Source organism: Caloenas nicobarica, chromosome 2 (assembly GCF_036013445.1).
Source record: "Caloenas nicobarica isolate bCalNic1 chromosome 2, bCalNic1.hap1, whole genome shotgun sequence".
Taxonomy (NCBI): domain Eukaryota; kingdom Metazoa; phylum Chordata; class Aves; order Columbiformes; family Columbidae; genus Caloenas; species Caloenas nicobarica.
Genome location: NC_088246.1, coordinates 121203018 through 121221289, shown reverse-complemented (window position 1 = coordinate 121221289; position 18272 = coordinate 121203018). Strand labels below are relative to the sequence as shown.

At 39.0% G+C, this 18272-nt stretch overlaps 1 protein-coding gene across 2 annotated transcripts in view; it reads right to left on the bottom strand.

Annotated features, from left to right (window-relative positions):
• SPIDR (scaffold protein involved in DNA repair) overlaps window positions 1-18272 on the bottom strand; it is a 212421-nt gene that overhangs the window by 2589 nt on the left and 191560 nt on the right. The window contains exons 12-19 of one of the 2 annotated variants that reach the window (XM_065628018.1): window positions 16761-16848; window positions 14256-14399; window positions 14105-14164; window positions 10333-10531; window positions 9064-9216; window positions 3128-3221; window positions 1535-1649; window positions 980-1033 (exon numbers count right to left, since the gene is read on the bottom strand). In XM_065628018.1, coding sequence (XP_065484090.1) covers window positions 980-1033; window positions 1535-1649; window positions 3128-3221; window positions 9064-9216; window positions 10333-10531; window positions 14105-14164; window positions 14256-14399; window positions 16761-16848 — 907 coding nt within the window. Of the gene's footprint in view, window positions 1-979; window positions 1034-1534; window positions 1650-3127; window positions 3222-9063; window positions 9217-10332; window positions 10532-14104; window positions 14165-14255; window positions 14400-16760; window positions 16849-18272 lie in introns of those variants that run through there. The other variant, XM_065628016.1, reaches the window with a different exon arrangement.

The window sequence follows — 18272 nt, the reverse complement described above, 5'->3', positions numbered from 1 at the left end:
GGACAGACTTTTAGCAGGGCCTGTTGCGACAAGACATGGGGTAATGGTTTTAAACTAGAAGAGGGGAGATTCAGGTTAGACATGAGGAAGAAATTTTTTACAATGAGGGTGGTGAAACACTGGCCCAGGTTGCCCAGAGAGGTGGGAGATGCCCCATCCCTGGAGACATTCCAGGCCAGGCTGGACGGGGCTCTGAGCAACCTGATCTGGTTGGAGATGTCCCTGCTCATTGCAGGGGGTTGGACTAGATGACCTTCGAAGGTCCCTTCCAACCAATACTTTTCTATGATTCTATGTGTTTTGCAAATTTCTCTGCTATTACCACTTGCTAGTAGTTTCATGGTCCTGCTATTAGAAGGTAGTTGTGGTTTATATGGTCTAGCAGACCAGCCCAAAAAAGAGGCTTAGACTGTATCTTTGCTGTCTTTAGATCCCCAGTCAGTAAATGGAGTAGGGCCCAGTGCTGCCCATTGCAGCTCTGAATGTCTGTACATAGAGCTGTTTGCAGAAAGCTCTGCAGAGCCACAGCTGAGCTAGAGCTGTCTGCACGTCCCATTCGTGGCATCCCTCTTCTAAAAAGGAGCGTGTCGGCCCATGCGATAGCGGGGCATCGGCTGGTGGAAGGAGAGACTGCCAAAGGGACCAGACCACTCAAATCCCAGACTGGACACAAGAAAAAAAAAACATTATTTCTAGTGAAATCTCCTACCAGTTCTAGTGCAGTTCTGAAATGAGCTGCCTGGAAAGGCAGGATGTCCATCCTTGGTGGTTTTCAAGACCCTGCCAGCCGAAGTCACAGCTGACCTGCCTATGCACTGGCAATAGCCCAGTGTGAGTGGTAGGTCAGACGTTGACCTCCAGGAATCCCTTTCATTTCTATGATTTGAGTATCTTCCCACCTGATTCACGTCTCCTGTACTCTGCCTCTACAGTAGGTTATGTAATTCAGCTTTCTTTCGTCAACGTTCATTATACCTACCCCATCTTCATTAGCGGCAGACATCAGGAGAGAAGAGATTGACCTCTGTAACAGCTGGAATGAGAACATTAACAGATTTTGTTCATGACAAAAGTCTCATGAGTGCAAAGACATTCTGTTCACAGATTAAAACAGTCACGTTGAACAAAGATTTATCATTTTAATATAGAATGATTTTGCTTCTCTGGCTAAGAGAGCAGAGGAGACGTGACACAAAAGATGTTCAGAATGGGAGTCTAAAAATACATGTTCCTTCTAGGCTGTGGAGACTGAGGTTTCCCAAGGCCCAACCCATCAAAGCCCTTCAGCTGGACCATAAAACAGTTTGCAAACCTCAGGGTGAACTCAATTACTGTATTATTTGAGTAAGATCTGGGAACTGGGTTCTCAGTCCAGTGAAACACGTTTAGTATCCAATTAAATTATGGGATACTAGTACAAATTTTAGTTTTTCTTCTGACAGAGCTGTTTATAAAAGTCTGGCTTAGAGTACCTATGTGTCCACATATCTAGCCTCACTACACTCAAGAGACAGAAGTTCACTTCATGCCATACCTTTACTTTTACTGTACTTTGAGATCGGGAGGGACAACTCAAGAAGACTTCCAGCTGCATTTTCAAAACTGGTGAAACGACAACTTCAGAGCACTGGTTGCAATATAGCAATCCTCTGAAACATAAATAATGATGGAAAAACATAGAGAAATGGGAAAGCTATCAGTCGTAAATTAAAACACAGAAGAAGACCAGCTAGCTAATTTTCTAAAATACTTTGTAGGTAGACTTAGTACGAAAGCCCTGGCAGAGATTCAGTTGATAACAGCAAATAGAGCTCTTCTGTTGGTAGAGCTCAGTAACTCTCTTAGAGGACCTAAGCTCTTCTAGCAAAAGGATCTTCCTTTTATCAAGTTTTGGCAACATGGGGAAAGGTTTCTATTTACAGTCACCCCACTTAAGCAAATATTACACTTATAACCTTCTAAAAGTTATGGCAAAAGAAAATTTGTAGTATAGATTTGGCTCGAGTAACATTGATTTAGGCCCTCGTTCAACAAACATTCAACATTTTCAGCACACACTTAAGTCACATGCATAAAATTAAGCTCAGCTATAAGTTCTTGTTGGAATAACGCCTTAAACAAATATTGATAATACAGTGTTCTCCAAATGAAGCAAAAGTGTCTTTCAGAGTAGAGATTTTTTAAAATTGAATTACACTACTATGTGAACATACGCACATCCTTATTTTTTTGCATGATAGTAAAATACAGGAGAACTTCTTAAAATATTTTATTTTCTGCCTTTCTGCCCTGGAGGCTATACATAACAAAGCATAAGTGGTAAAACTTACCATATTTAGGAAAATGTTACCTGTTTCAATGGGATCAAACCCACTCAACTTCTACTTATGCTTTTTGTAAGCTTTTCCTGTAGAAAGAACCCCCTTTTCCTTCTTTTTACTATCTTCTCCTCTTGTGTTTTTATCCCATCAGGTATCTCAGCCTCTGCCAGATCAAACTGGCTAAGCAGCCGAAGCGGAGGCTTTCAAGAACATGCCAATGTGATGCAAGTTTAGCTTTTCAGGTGGTAACAGATCCTATAGGATCAGTCTTCATATTTGGGATGGTTGTGCCCCAGAATTATTCAACATCCTTTTAAAAAAAGTTATAAATCCAATAGGTCTGAAGCACCACTCTTCCACACTTAGGTTAATTACAGCAAAGATCACAGTTCAGTATGAAAATGAGGTGAATTGGTGGTACACAGTGGAACAAGGTAGGGTAGATAAACACAAGAAGCTACTTCTAAAGGAGCTTAAAATCAGACCTGTGATTTATGCGGGTGTTTATTAAAACTAACATTATAATGCAGTGGGCTACGAAATCTTCATACGCAATACTTTAAGATTAATTTGAAAAAAAAGAGATAACTGCAAATTCAAACAATTTCATATCTACTTGTATCTTTCTTAATAAATTAATCTAACCTTGCAGGTTTTATCAGTTTATCAGCAATAAAAAATACTACGTCTTAGTTTAAGGAAGGAACAAAGTGCAGCCCGTGCCTGCAGGAATCATTGCATCACCCTTGCTGTTCTGGCTACATCTGCAGAACACCTGGAGTGCTCCGGAGCACGCTGACTCTCACCTGATCTGGGGACACAGCTCCAACTTTCCATTGCCGCATCTGTCGCATGTCGGCCAGGAGAAAGCAGTGCTCTCATTAACCCCAACAACAGTACCTGCAGGAGATGAAATTCCTTCAAGATACTAACAGTAAACTAGCAAACACAGTCACTCCCGGCTTCACAGCAGGTCTGATCCTTTCTGACTCTCAGTTTAAGACTTGTTGGAGCGAGCATCAAAAATCTCACTCCCTTTCTCCTTCGTCCCTCTGACAAGGGATGACAGTAGGGCAGAGTGTGTTACATTCTAAAAATACCAGAAGGTAGATAATTGATAATTAACTTTTCCAAACAGGTTCACTTCTTTTGGTGTGGGTTTTATTGGTTTTCTGATTTGTTTTTGTTTGTTCGTTTTCTTTCTGGTCTGTCCACTGATGTTTCCATGGCAATAAATAGCTATAAAAATCATCAGGTCAGATAGCTTGATATCAATATTTAGGAAACACAAATGAATGAGAAGACCCAATCCCTTTCAAAAACAACGATGCAGGTTAAATTCCATTAACAAAGGAGTTATTCTTCATTTATACTGATTTAACAGAGATTGGATCTGGCTCACAGACTAAGAAGGCAATGCCAAAGATACTTTGGACTAATACAAAAGGCCTTGATAGTTTTGGCAAGAAAAAATATATTCGAACTTTTATGAGAAGCCAGTAAAGAGTGTATTATGTTTTATGGTAACAATATGCTGAAATTATGAGCATTATTTATGGAGAAAATACACCTAAGTATTTTGAAGCATACAAAGTGAATCACCTGTAAGAATCAAATTACACTGAAAGAAACCTTCACTGGTACAACAGAAATACAGACTAAAAATTCCAGCTCCTATTGAGCACGCATCTCACAGTTTCATACTGCATTCAAGAAAACAGACCCTCGGAGACTAGGAAGCATTTGCATTGACTGGTCTGTAAGACCAGATCTGTTAATCCCTCGCATTCCTGGTTCTCCTGAGGCCAGGACTGACAGGAAGGAGGGAGCTACACATAACCATGATTTTCTTGGGGAATTCAAAGGACACCAAGTCTGAAGATCAGGAAAGGTACTTCTCAGATACAACTTTTGTGACCCAATTTCTATGCATATGATGAAACAATATGGATTTCACTGACAAAATAAGCAATTCTGTGTATGTAACTCCTTGCACTGCTACAAGCAGTGATTCTTCAGTTTTTGTGATAAACTAGGAGTTTCCATCAGTACTTGCCACTACAAGGTAGGATGCTTTCTGCCACAGCATGGGCATGTTTCTCTGTGAATGGAGTGAATGGTGAGCAGAGTCAAATCCAGCTGGCGGCCGGTCACAAGCGGTGTTCCCCAGGGCTCAGTACTGGGGCCAGTTCTGTTTAATCTCTTTATCAATGATCTGGACAAGGGGATTGAGTGCACTCTCAGTACGTTTATAGACAACACCAAGTTGGGTGGGAGTGTTGATCTGCTGGAGGGTAGGAAGGCCATACAGAGGGATCTGGACCAGCTGGATCAATGGGCTGAGGCCAATTGTATGAGTTTCAACAAGGCCAAGTGCCAGGTCCTGCCCCTGGGTCACAACAACCCCAGGCAGCGCTACAGGCTCGGGGAAGAGTGGCTGGAAAGCTGCCTGGGGGAAAAGGGTCTGGGGGTGCTGATTGACAGCCGGCTGAACATGAGCCAGCAGTGCGTCCGGGTGGCCAAAAAGGCCAACAGCATCCTGGCTCGTATCAGGAATAGTGTGGCCAGCAGGACTATAGAAGTGATTGTCTCACTGTACTCAGCACTGGTGAGGCCCCACCTCGAAGCCTGTGATCACTTTTGGGCCCCTCACTACAGGAAAGACATTGAGGAGCTGGAGAGAGTTCAGAGAAGGGCAACAAAGCTGGTGAGGGGTCTGGAGCACAAGTCTGATGAGGAGCAGCTGAGGGAGCTGGGGCTGTTCAGCCTGGAGAAAAGAAGGCTGAGGGGAGACCTGATCGCTGTCTGCAACCGCCTGAAAGGAGGTTGTAGCATGGAGGGGGTTGGTCTCTTCTCCCAAGTAGCAAGTGATAGGACAAGAGGAAATGGCCTCAAGTTGTGCCAGGGAAGGTCCAGATTCGATATTAGGAAAAATTTCTTCACGGACAGGGTTGTCAGGCATTGGAACAGGCCGCCCAGGAAACTGGTGGAGTCACCATCCCTGGAAGGGTTTAAAAAAACCATATAGATGAGGTTCTTAGGGACATGGTTTAGCAGTAGACTTGGCAATGCCATTTTAACGATTGGACTCAATGATCTTAAAGGTCCTTTCCAACCTAAAGGATTCTGTGATCCTATGATTCTTGGTCATGGAAAATAAAAGCTACCAATTAGTTTGCTGAATATTTCCTTCTTCATTAAAAAATCACTTAAAACCAAAACAAAAGCCCCTTTTCCAAGAGATCTGTTTATCTCTAAGCCTTTTAACTTTCCCCCAGTTGTGTGCCATATTGCAGCTGCAGGATGCCAGTGCACAAGTAATTCAAGTACATTTGAAGGAAAGGAATCAGGACCATACCGACGAGATTATATCTAGTGGAGAGGTATATTTTGATGACAATATAGAGTTCCATTGAGAAAACCACCAGACATCACTGAAGCAGCAACTCAACAACTCAAAGCAGCAACAGGTTTAAACATCTAGCGACAGTCGTATGCATTCTGCATGCAAAGTGATTTCTCGAGTTTAAGCTGCTGAACATCTTTGTCAAGGTTTTGCCTGACATTCACAAACCTTTTGGATATTTTCCTGAGATCCTTCTTCTAAATGGAAACACACATAGCCCAAATCAGTTTTTACCTCTAGTCTATTTTCATGGGTTATGGCGGATATCATTAAGGAGAAACTGATAACAGGACAACACCTGGAAATACAGGTCTCTGGTGAGGAATGCAAAGAAGGGCTGAGGATTAAAAGCAACACATTTGAAACATTCAAAAAATGAATGTGTAGATTTTTTTTTTCCCAGTTACTCTAATTAATGAAAAGGAAGGGGAAAAGTTCAATCAAAAAGAGAAACCTAGGTAAGCTGACTGACCTCATTTTGTTCACACTGTTAAGAGGGAAACTGAAAAAAAAACCCCGGCCCTGAGTAAGGGCTTAAATATGAAAATATCCAGTGTCAAAATTCAATCACTAGTGGTGAGTCATATACTAAGCAAATATCATTAATCAAGTAATATTCCCACATAACATATGTGGTATGGACTAACTAGAATTTGCTCATAAGCATGGTTAAAAGGAAAAAGTTCTGTGCAGTATTAACTGCCAACATTTAAGTCATCCTGACTGCTACTATACAGCAAAAAGAGGTAAGAAATTACTTTGCTATGCATAGTGATATGAAAATAAATCTATTAATCCTGAGATCACAGGTGGGAACCACAGACTCATCTTTAAAAGAAGAATAAACTTTCCAGTAGAAAGCAACCACAGATTTTCACTCATCTATTGAAGAGCAGCACACTCCATCCCAGAGCTGGTATGACGGGACCTCCCTGAAACAAGGATTTCTGACAAACTCAGTGCATCTGCTTGGACTGTAACTTGGTCATTTTTAATGAGGAAGGAACCTCTGAAGTTCCTCCAGTCCAAACTCCTGCTCAAAGCTTGAGGCAGCTATAGAGTTGTACCAGGTTGCTCAGGGTCCACCTTGAGCTGGAATCTGGACTGGAGGAACTTCAGAGGTTCTTTCCAATCTAACTTATCCTATTTCTACACCTTCCAAAAAATGACCGATCTACCTAAAATCCGCCAGGCGGCATGGCCTGAGCCCCTCCCCAGTCCCAGCACTCCTGGAGGCTCTGACCCTGTGACCAATTGCCCTATCTGAGGATGGGGACTCAAGTGACCACCTGCATATTCCACTGGTTAAAAAGAAGTTTTCCTAGGGAAGGTTGAGCCTGCTGAATCCCTGAGAGCTGGGAGGAGCAGCAATGACTGCAAAGGAGCAGGAGGAAGTACTACTTCAAGAAGGGGTAGAGTAAAGCCTTTGCAGCCTCTTTAAGTGTGAGGTGAGAGGAGGCCCACATACAGCACACGTAGGTGACCAAAAGTACAGGAAGTGAAAGGAGGGCACAAAGAAAAAGAACAAATGAGGTAATTAATACTGCTTCCCCTTGAAAGCCAGACTAACAACTCTCTGAGTTAAGAGACAGAGACAGTAAGTGTATTTTAGAGATGATAAATTTTCCTTCATGGTTTACTCCATCAAACACGTGCTCCCACCAACAAAGTAGGGATAATGCTATTAATTTCACTTCTTCAGTACAAAGATGTAGGCAATAACTAACTGAATTCCAAAACACTGGATACATATCTTAAATGCTATTAAATAATTTTAATTACACATAAAAGTGAGAGCTATCTCTCTGTATAGCATTAGCATAGGTATACAGCAGACACTTTATATTCTACATCAGTACAAATGTGTGGGAACACACTGCTAACAGCTACCCTGGACACATTTCAGATGAAGCAAGACAAGTTGTAGGATTAATTTCTCCTTTTGTGCTTCTTCCATCTGTAATACAGAACGAGGAATGCGTGACACCTCCATGTGTGTAAAGTAAGTACTTGTTTACCCAAGAGATCACGAAGGTGTATTTTCTTTGCTCTACTGGAAAAAGAAAGGACAGAGAAATGTTTGCTTTATCCTACTAGGTACACTTTCAATGGGACAAAAGAAGACAGGCACTTCTCATACTTAGTTATAAAACTAAGAGTGGAGAAGTGATAATTCTTAGCATTAACTATTGGAAAGGTTAAAAAAAAGAAGCCGAAAAGTACTTCACACCCAGTGAGAGAAACACCTTTTAAGTAACTCACAATATCGATGTGCGATGTACATAACAAACAAGGCTTTGAGTGAAGTGCCTCCAGTTGTGCTCGTTTTACATTATGCAGTGTTAGAGTTCAAGATTTATCACTGCAAGGTGCTCATTTATTAATCACAGAGGCTTTGCTAACTTGTGGCTCTGCCACAAGAGAAGGTATGTTTAGTAACAGCTTTGGGTGGTTTCAAACTGTCTTTTCAGTGCATCATGTTATAGCCGGAAGGATTCATTTGTAACCATTACTTGCCATTATTTTAAAGCTCATTTCAAATGCTCCAGTGAACAACCTGAAGGTGTAGATGTAAAACAGTATCAAGAATTTTTTACAAGGGCTCCTGGAGTCATAAGGGTTAAATTAAGAAAGGAAATTGTCTTTAAAAGACAAGAGTTATTGGGCTTTTAAGGACTTTTCCCTATAGGCACTGTAAAACTGGGAGGTTTAAGAAGCTGACTGGACAAAGCATTAGAAAATACACAGTAGGAAAGGTTTCTGCATGATTAGGAAATATTAGAAAATACTTTTAAGAAATGTTTCTGCATGGTTAGTGGTAGGACTGAAATATTAGACAAAGCAATGATCCAAAATGGCTGGTGAGCAAATATTGGCCAAGTTATGCTAGATGATTATGGTGAAATATTAAATTGCCCCACTGCAGCAAAGCTCCATGGAAATCAGACACTAAACCCTACCATTCAGGATCTGGCTAATATATCTCATCCATCTGCCTAAAAAATATGAGTATACCTTACTGTTGCCAACATCAACAAGGCTGGTGTGAACAGAAGGGTCCTGAAAGAAGATGGTGAAGGAAGGAATATAATAAACCAGATTGTGCATCAAACATTTATTCTGGGGTATGAGTGAGTGGGTGCAGAGCTTGGCCAGCAAAAGGCAAACAGAGCCCACAAAGAAGTATAAAAAACTTAAATGTTCTAATGACCTCCAGCAACGCTGTGCTTTTTTATCTCTCCATGCTATTTGTGCAAGAAATCAATACGAACACCGAAAAGATTAAAGTGAGCACAAATAATTAACTGCATTCATTTCAGGAAAGGCCATACAAACCTCTTACAGCACAGATGGAGTTGGCCTGTGTTGTAGAATCCAGCTCATCGAGTCTGACAGGGCCAGTCAGCTCACTGAGGTCAGCACCGGCAGCCGAGCACAAAAGAGGCTTTTGTAATAAGAGAACAGTACGTTCAACACAAATAATCCTACCTGCCAAAAAAGACATTTCAACTCAGTACAGTAACAAGGAAAAAGGTGACCATGTTAATTGTCATGGCCAATAAAGACAACCATCTCTGCCACCTACTAAACAGATGGATAGACTCCATCAGGTTTTCTCAATGATAAAATATTTTGCTCTCAGTGACACATGCATCATGCTCTCGTTACACTTTCTGACTCCCAGGGAAAAAAAGATGTTTGAAAAATTCAAACATGACAGAAGAGAGTCCGATTCCACTCTCACTGCAATGCACCATGCTCCCCGCAAATATGCTACCATATCTTCCCTGGTAATAAGCTGGGGCACCCCTTCAGGTGGTCTTTGTTTCAAAGATTACAAAGAGTAGGTGTGCGCAATGCTTTACTCTCCAAAGCAGAGATTTTTGCTTCAGGACACACTGCCATTTACATGGGTTGGTGTTTCCAATCCACTTATATTTTGGAAGTGACTGAAGGTGGGAGACGTGAACTACACATGCAGGCACCATAGAGAACCATACCTGGACCTCAAAAAGGAGCAACTAAAAATGGAAGTAAAGTTACCTACCATCCTTACATGATCTGTATGGTGATGAAAGCTCACACTTAAGATGGTATAGGAGAGTTTGTAAAAGTTCTGTGTCTAGGGACACGCAAGTCTCTAGATTCACTCTTTTACTCCTTTTAGAGGTAGTAAATTCAATAAAACAAGTTTCTGCAAGAATATCAAAACAAATGAAACCAAGTTTCTTAATAAAGTAGACTGTTTCAATTGGAAGGGACCTACAATGACCACCTAGTCCAACTGCAAGTCTTTGAGTCTTCTGTCTGCTAGCAAATTTGATTGACACAGCCATCAGGGAAGACTGACAGAAACATTGATGGGCATACAGCAGGATCACAGAATTTCTCCTTTACTTTGGAGATCAAGTGAAAATTTAAAAAAGAAAACTTATGGGAAACTTCTAACTACAACCCCTTTCAAATTTCTCCCCAAACTTGCAATGTCTCATCATCAACTGAGAATGAAAGTCTCTGTCCCTGTAGGTCACGTTTGCAGTATCAGAGATCAGGATGCTATTCCAGTTGGATTCCAACTGCTTCAAAACCAGGTGTAAATCTTACCATTCCCCCACAGTGCATCCTTGAAGAAGACAAGTCGCGAGGCAACGCTGAGAGCTTCTGTGATTTCCGTGCTGAGAACACACGACGCAGTGACTGACACAGCGACAACTTTTGGAGTGATATGAACCACATTTTGCAATGTGGAGTCAGTCACAAACAACCAAATCTCTCTTTGATTTGTAGGAACACTGTGTTTAGTCTATGATTTAAAAAAAGAATATGTATATATATAAAAAAATTGGAATGCAGCCCTTACTTTTAGTAGAAGGAAAGACTAAAATAACATCCTCATATTTAAATAACTAATAAAGCTAACAGAAATTATTTCATTTAGTGCTCATACAGGATAATGAATCAAAGCTTTATCGGAATTTTTCATTATTCCTTACTGCAGATACAAACATCTCTACCTCAAATTAACTTTCTGAGGTTGACTCATTGGAATCTTGGCTTTACTTCTATCAGCTATCATGCTTTATCTTAACTCACTTGGACTGTACTAGGGATTTGAAAATATATTTTATTTTTAAAAAATCTATGATATATATACTACATATATTTATATCATATGTGTATTTTATATATATAAAGTTAATTGGCTGTGTTTATCAAAAAAGACTTACATAATTTTTGCCTTAAAAAAAAAGGCTAATGCTACTACTAGTATTATTCCTGTGTAAGCAAAGTTTCCATGTGCTGTTATCTGTCTCCCAGGAGTACCAGTCCTTGGCTAATTGCTACTGTAAGTTACAAAGCTGGAGTTTTTCTTTCTGTTGAACAAACATCTCTAAATATTTGAATGACGCAGAGACATAGGAAAGCAGATAAGTCACAAGAGACATCGGAATTCGCAATGACAATGTAAGTTTTCTGACTAAGACAGGTATAAAAATACTATGGTGTGACTAAATTAAGGTATATCACAACCACTGATGTGGTTCATCTCGGCCTTCATATCCGAAAATAATTATCACAAAATCAGTCGTGTTTTTTAAATTTTTCACACTGGGATGATGGACAAGACAGACTAGGCAGACATTACATCAGTGCTTATTCCAGGATCTCTAACAAAATCAGATGGGTTACAATTTGGAGATTCATGCTTTTCTTCTTCTTCCTTTTTTAATTTTTTTTTTTTAACACACCTTTTATAGTATTTGTGTGTGTGAATCTTCCCATGCTTTAGAAAAAATGTGTTTAATACACAAAGCATATTTCACATTTATAAGTCTAAGTAACCTGTGCATTTTGAGATTCTAATATTTAAAAATATTTCACTAAGATTAAATTACTTTCTTAATTTAAAAGGTTTTTGTTACTATTTTTAATTAGTCTGCTGATTAAAAATTCATACTTTGAACATTTGAATGAAAATTAAATACTACAATTACTGGAGAGACACATATCATATAAGTATTTTATTCTCAAAGTTGCATGTCTCTAGCATGAGGTAATGCAATGAGAACCCCAACTTTTTGCCTTCAATTGAATGAAAACCTTAAAACCATTAATCACACTGAAATCAGTTGGGTTTTTTTCATGCTAGCAGCTCTTAGAACAACTGCAGTAACTGCAAATAATGACTGGGAACATTCATAACTCAGATATTATGGTTATGCCTTAATAAAAGATATGCTGCCTATTGCATTGACGTTATTTCTTTGCCTAGTAACTACATATATTTGAGCACCTCCTGTGTTTAGATAGCATTAGGACAACTTCAAAGAAAGAATTTTTACAGCTGTTCCATAAGAATTACTAACACATTAAAAGCCAGTTTTCATAAGAATCATCCAAAAAATAAATAATAATCACAGCAAAAATCACAAGTTGGTATAAAATCATCATCTTGCTATGTGTGACAATTTGTTCTGAACTGAGAGGACACAACAGACAAATAGCAGCAGGATTGAGTTATAAGGAAGGACAGCTCCTTAACCACAGATGGAATATATTTCCTCATATTCCTGCTGTACCACAGTACAGATTCTGCGTAATCAAAAAAGCATATTTCCATTCCTCCTTCACACAAATGCAGTATCTCAGAATACTGTAGCTACACCAAATAAATACTATTCTTAAAGTACACTTGAATTAGCTCATGTAGTAGATTACCTAATAATAATAAATTTGCAAAATAAACCACATTGTAGTCACTTCCTCACTTAATATGACTTGATGATTTTGCACATGAAGGATACGTCCCCTTGGCAAAGGCAAGTGCCATAAAGAAACTGCTATTTGTGGCTTTCTTCTGGGAGGATTAGTCAAGCAGAACACTAACAGCAGGTAAATACCTTTACGTTCCTAGAGCAGTTATCCAGAAGCGTCAGCCAGAAGTTATGCCGAAGAGGAATATCTTCTATTGCTCTTCCAATGTTACTTTCAAAAAATTTATGAGTGCTCAAGTTGTTCACTTACGAAAATTTAGTGCTTACAGTTCAGTAAGTGAATAGCCATTACAAAACAGCTAATAAACCTCCTAGCAGCAAGAAGAAATCATAGACCCTTCTTCCTGCTAGACAAGCTTCTATTCTTCAAAATCACATCTGTTCCTGCATGGTTCATCTTTTCTCTAACTTAGTGATTAAATGCTTCTACACAAGAATACTGATGACCCACAGCATCTCAGAGGTAGACACTCCTCAATACAAAAGTGTTTGGCTAGGGTACCACTAGTCTGTAATTCTGATTTATTTTTTAATAGAATAGGTTTCTCGGAAATAGAAATTAGCGCGTGTATGTGTCCATCTTTGTGTTAGCACCTTAAAGATCCCATCAAGCTAGCCCTGATTTCACATTTGCAAATGCCCCGGTAAATTCTCAGTATGGAGAAAACACAAGCGATACCCCTCATCTCGAGAGTTAAAAGTACTCCCTGCAAATCAAATCATAACTCATTGGCTCGTGAAGCAAAAGGGCAAGACCTAAATTAAATTTATGTCTCACACTGGTGGGAAGCATCTCCAGCTATTTTGCTGGCTGTTCTAGAATTTCTTTGTCTTTGGTTCATATGCTTTGATTCACACTTTGTTTCTTGTGGAGCTGATGGACAATTGCAAATTATTCTCCACCAGAATTCAGTGCTGGCTGTACTGAGCACACAGTCGCCAGGAAAAAATAAATAAATCAGCAGCAAATAGTTCCTTTAACTACTGAGGGAGTTTGCAACATTTTGAAAGAAAATTCTAGCATCATTCCGAAACAAATAAATAAAACATATTTATACGCTTTCCAACAAAGTATGAATGGCAGATGTATTTACCTAAGAGTTCCTCCTTTCTACTAACTGGACCATAAAAGTCAGATTTGCCTGAGGGACTTCAATTGAAGTCAACAAAAATAGTCCACAGACTTGCATGCAAAGAGCAAAACTGTATTTTTATATAACCATCATTTGTTAAATTCTATACCCAGACACTCAACCGACTGGCAACTTTTTGCTATGTATCTAAGGATAGCACTTAGCTATGAATTGAGTCTCAACAAACTTCCTGCAAGCTCCCTCACCAGGGTGAAATATTACCTCTCGTTAGACAGCAATTTATTCAGAAATAATTCACTTTCTAGACTGGATGGTATTGAAACTGGAGATGCAGTTCATTTTACCCATTCACAAGCATTTTAGACCTGGTGATAATTCTGCTCATACAACTCTCGAAGATAATCCGGGGAGGCTTTGTGTTTTTCTCTAAACAAAATAAATGCTGGCTTCTTCACATAAACATTATGTTGATTTTATGTTGAATTCTTTGCTAAGTGAAAAGATTACCTTCCGCCTTAGATACAGCACTTGCGCCCAAAAGCTACAACGTTCATTACAACCATCGATCTGAAAACAGTACAAAAACAGCAAATGAGACAAACATGATACCAGAAATCTAATGGTACAAAGTATTTATCTGACTTGTAAAACAGATTACCTGAAGAATTTCCTTTAGACCATGAACAGCTGGCGGTTGGTACAAATTAGAAATCTGTTCTTCCTCATCCACTTCCACATGTATTTCACCAGACTGAATAGTAAGAATATAACAGAAGCTGGGAGGAGGAAGATTAGTTGTCACCTATTAAAAAGTAAGAAAAAGAAATGTGACCTTAGAAAAGGCACTTTAATTTGGTCAGTCAGGTTTTATAATAATAGCCAAAATGAACCACACAATTTACACTTTAAGAGGGATGGGAAAACAAAATTATACAGTTAATAACAACTATCTGAAGTAGAAGTTGAGTTAATAAACCAACATTCTTAAGTTGTAAGTGAAATCAGATCGTGTGTATCATTCTTTCCATAATCTGACATTGATACTCATCATCTCATGATCTGGCATGCTTGGCAAACACTGCGGCTCTTTCAAGGTGCTTGTTGTTGGTTTTGCATTTTTTTATTATGTGGTAGGAGTGCACTGATTATTATTTTACTTTTTTTAAATTTTCTTAATTTTTTTTTCTTTTCTTTTTTCTTTTTTTTACCATCAGTAACTTTTCTGAGATTTGGGGACTTTGGCATGTGGGTGGGTTTTTGTGATAGTAAACAGCTGACAAACTTAAAGCTGCCAGATTAAATCCAGGACAGCAGAAGGAGATAATGAAGAACAGGAACACAACAGCTACAAGAACTGCTCTCCTTTTGTTATGCCAGATTTTTCTTCCTCCCTTGAAAAGTATTGTGATGTAACAACTTTAACAATCACCACTTAAAGAGGTCCCAAACTAGAAAGGTTTCTCAGGAAAAAAAAGACAATGCTAACGAATAATTTTTATTGCAGATATGGTAAAATATTCTTCTAGCGATGTTTGTTGTTAATGAAGCATTTCATTTAATAAAGAAATATGAATCTATTAAAGACGGCTGCTCACTCATTAAAAAAATAATCTGCATAAAGGGGAAAAAAGCGCAAAAGGCATCAACTCAAATTCTGTTTGCTTCTGACAGTACTAAAGAAGGTAACTAAATGTACATATGGCTCAAAAGAAATCAGTTTCACAGATCTCTTCCCAACAATACTCTCAGCATGCTGACAATATGATTTATGTACCTATGAATAAAACTGCTTCCATAAAACTGCATGAAACTATACTGTTTGTATCAAGAAAAATGTATCTCAACTGAAAAAACTCCACCCAGCCAAAAACCTGCAGCAGTAAAATGTAAGTCTTGATCCTCTGTGGAATGAATTAGTATTTCAAACCCATGACGGAAGTGCAAATTTCAAGATTATGGAAAGTTTCCTCCATTTTTAGATTGCTAATAAAATAGAGAAAACGAAGAACAAATGAGAGTCATAACAACGCTAAACAACATTCAAGAGCTTTGCTCCATCCGTGGATATTCCCATTCTGTTGTCCACAGTATTTTATTGCATAAAACAATCCATTCTTCTGAGACTTCTGAAACCTCTAGATAAAAGAGGGAGTCAAGGCAAGAACAGCTGTTTCACTTGGTTTCAGTCTTGGTTTTATATATAGCCAAGGTCTGAACTTTTTATTCTTCAACATAAACCCCTGCACAATGCAAATTGCTCTCTGCATTGCAGAGAGAAGTAGACTTTAGAAATAACTAGTTATATCCACCTTTAATGTCCCCTGGTTTTGAAACTTGTTTATTTCCAGCTTCTTTTCTGGAATTTGCATCCTCATTGAGTCCTCTAGGCTCTGACACAAATTTTTAATACCACAAACTTCTTCCCCAAAGAACAGCTATACAAGAACAGCAGGACAGCACGAGCACTTGGTTACCCAGAAGCTTCTCAAACGATCTTGTATTACCAAAATGACACTCGATATGACAGAACCCCTTTTCAAATACAAAAGCCAATTAAAGAAAAATTAAAGATGCAATTTTATATTTGCAAATGTACAGTAACATACTTTAAATCCATTTTAATACCTCACCAACCCCTACAACCACAGAAACATTAATTATTTTTTACTAGATTATTTTTGTGTTCATCCTTTGGCTGTCTTCACGTGAGACAAATATCAATTAAAATCATCCTAATGAGTAATAGACCTGATTCCAGCAGCTGGTCTAGGACAGAAGTTCATCTCCAGAAAAGTGCTTTCAAATCTAAGGCTGAAAAGTGCTTCAAAGAACGAGTTAATATCCTTGTACATAGTTTTCTCGGCTGGCTCTATGCTGTCTAAAATCTCTTTCCTCCTGCAAGGAGAGGAGAGGAATAATTTGTGTGGACATCCTACCATTCTAGCTCTAGAGAACTAATAAGGGGCTAATTGCACCATTTTGGAAAGATGCTGCTGATCCAGAGGGCTTCAGGTTCACCTCGGAGGTTGCCAGAACTGGTAAAACAAAACCCAGAAGCTGAAGAGAGGGAGAGAATCTGATTCCCAAAGTAAACACAATTGCACTGCTAACAAAAATAGTAGTTGTGAGTGAAAAAATACATTTCCATAGTAACAAGACTTACCATTTCAGAGTCTTGACTTTGTCCAGGAACTTTTACAGGCACTGCTGGAGGCCACAAACTGTCTATCAGACTAAAAAGTCCTAATGACCTTCAAAAAGACCAATAAAATCAGGTTTAAAATGTTTTACAGTGTTACACATTATATTTAAAAGATTCATTAAGAAATATAATCTAAACCATTGCATGATTATGAAAACAATTTTATATCATATTTGTGTTCTGGGAGCTGGTTTTGATTTGGTCTAGTTAAATCTCCATCATCTCTGCTGCAGGGTGGAGAGGGACGGAAGGCATGTATCACATTAAGTGACAAGCAAATCATATTTAATCCTTTGCCAAAACCAGCCTGCTACATAAGAAAATTCAGGGCAACTGGGGTAAATGCTGGCTTGGGAAGGACACAGATACCAGTACAACTTCTTTTAAAAATAACTTTTGATTAGTTTAACTATTAGATTTTTTAAAGTTTTGCTTCTAACATTTTAATTTCTTGCTTTTCTCTAACAGCTGATTGTAACTGCTTTCAGGAAAGTCAGCAACTATCACAGCATAGAGAAACAGGCAAGGTTTTGTTATCTTAAGTTCATGGGCAGAAGATGGTCTCCTTCCTACACAGCTGCTCGTTTAGTTACGGTTTTTATTTATTTATTTTGCAAGTTTCCCACTTTTAACAAACATAGAATTAAGAGCCCAGCATATTAAGGCAAAATGCTGCAGGCTCTTCAGCTTTATCGTGTCAGGCTGGAGAGTGGCTGCTCTGTCAGCTGGTGCGGACGGCATCCTCGCAGGAGAGGCAGGGACATCTGAGGGAGAGGCCAAGAAAACAGCCCAGAGAGGGGAAATAGCTACAGATAACCAGCTTGAAGAGGCATGCATTCTTGAGTTAAAGCTCTCAGTTATCTTGTCCTAGTTCTCTGTCTTGTTTAGCTGAAGCACAGAGATCTGGATTTTAACCCCACACTGCCTCCGAGAACGCGTTGTCTGTTCCTCCAATTAAGAAAGCCGCTATTTCTGAAACAGCTCCAAAAAAAATGAAGCCCAAAACTTGCTAAAAGTAATATTAGTTTCTAAACTCAACTGTTTAGAAGAAGGAAAAGGCATGTTCTGGTGCAGGGCTGAAACATGTTGCAATATGCTGCTTCTCTTCAAGGGGTCACAGAAATCCTCCTTTAAAGTTCTGCTTTTAGCTCACTTCTGCTTAAGCTTATTCATTTCTGTACTTCCCTAGTCTTTCTCCAGGTCCTTAAGCGCTTAGCCTTTGCGTGTCTATAAGCAGTGAACTTCTTCCCATGTTTTTTCATACAGCACCAGATACCATCTATGATTCAGTGTTAATAGTGATGCCTTTGAACCAGCACTGTAAGAAGTTTCTTACATGTAAATCTCAGACTGGATCTTGTGGAATAAAGCTCGCGATTCACAATTCAGGTAACAAACTGGCAGATTAAAGAGATGACACTGCTATCTGGAGTCGTGTTCTCCACACCAATGAACCGACCAGAAACACAAATG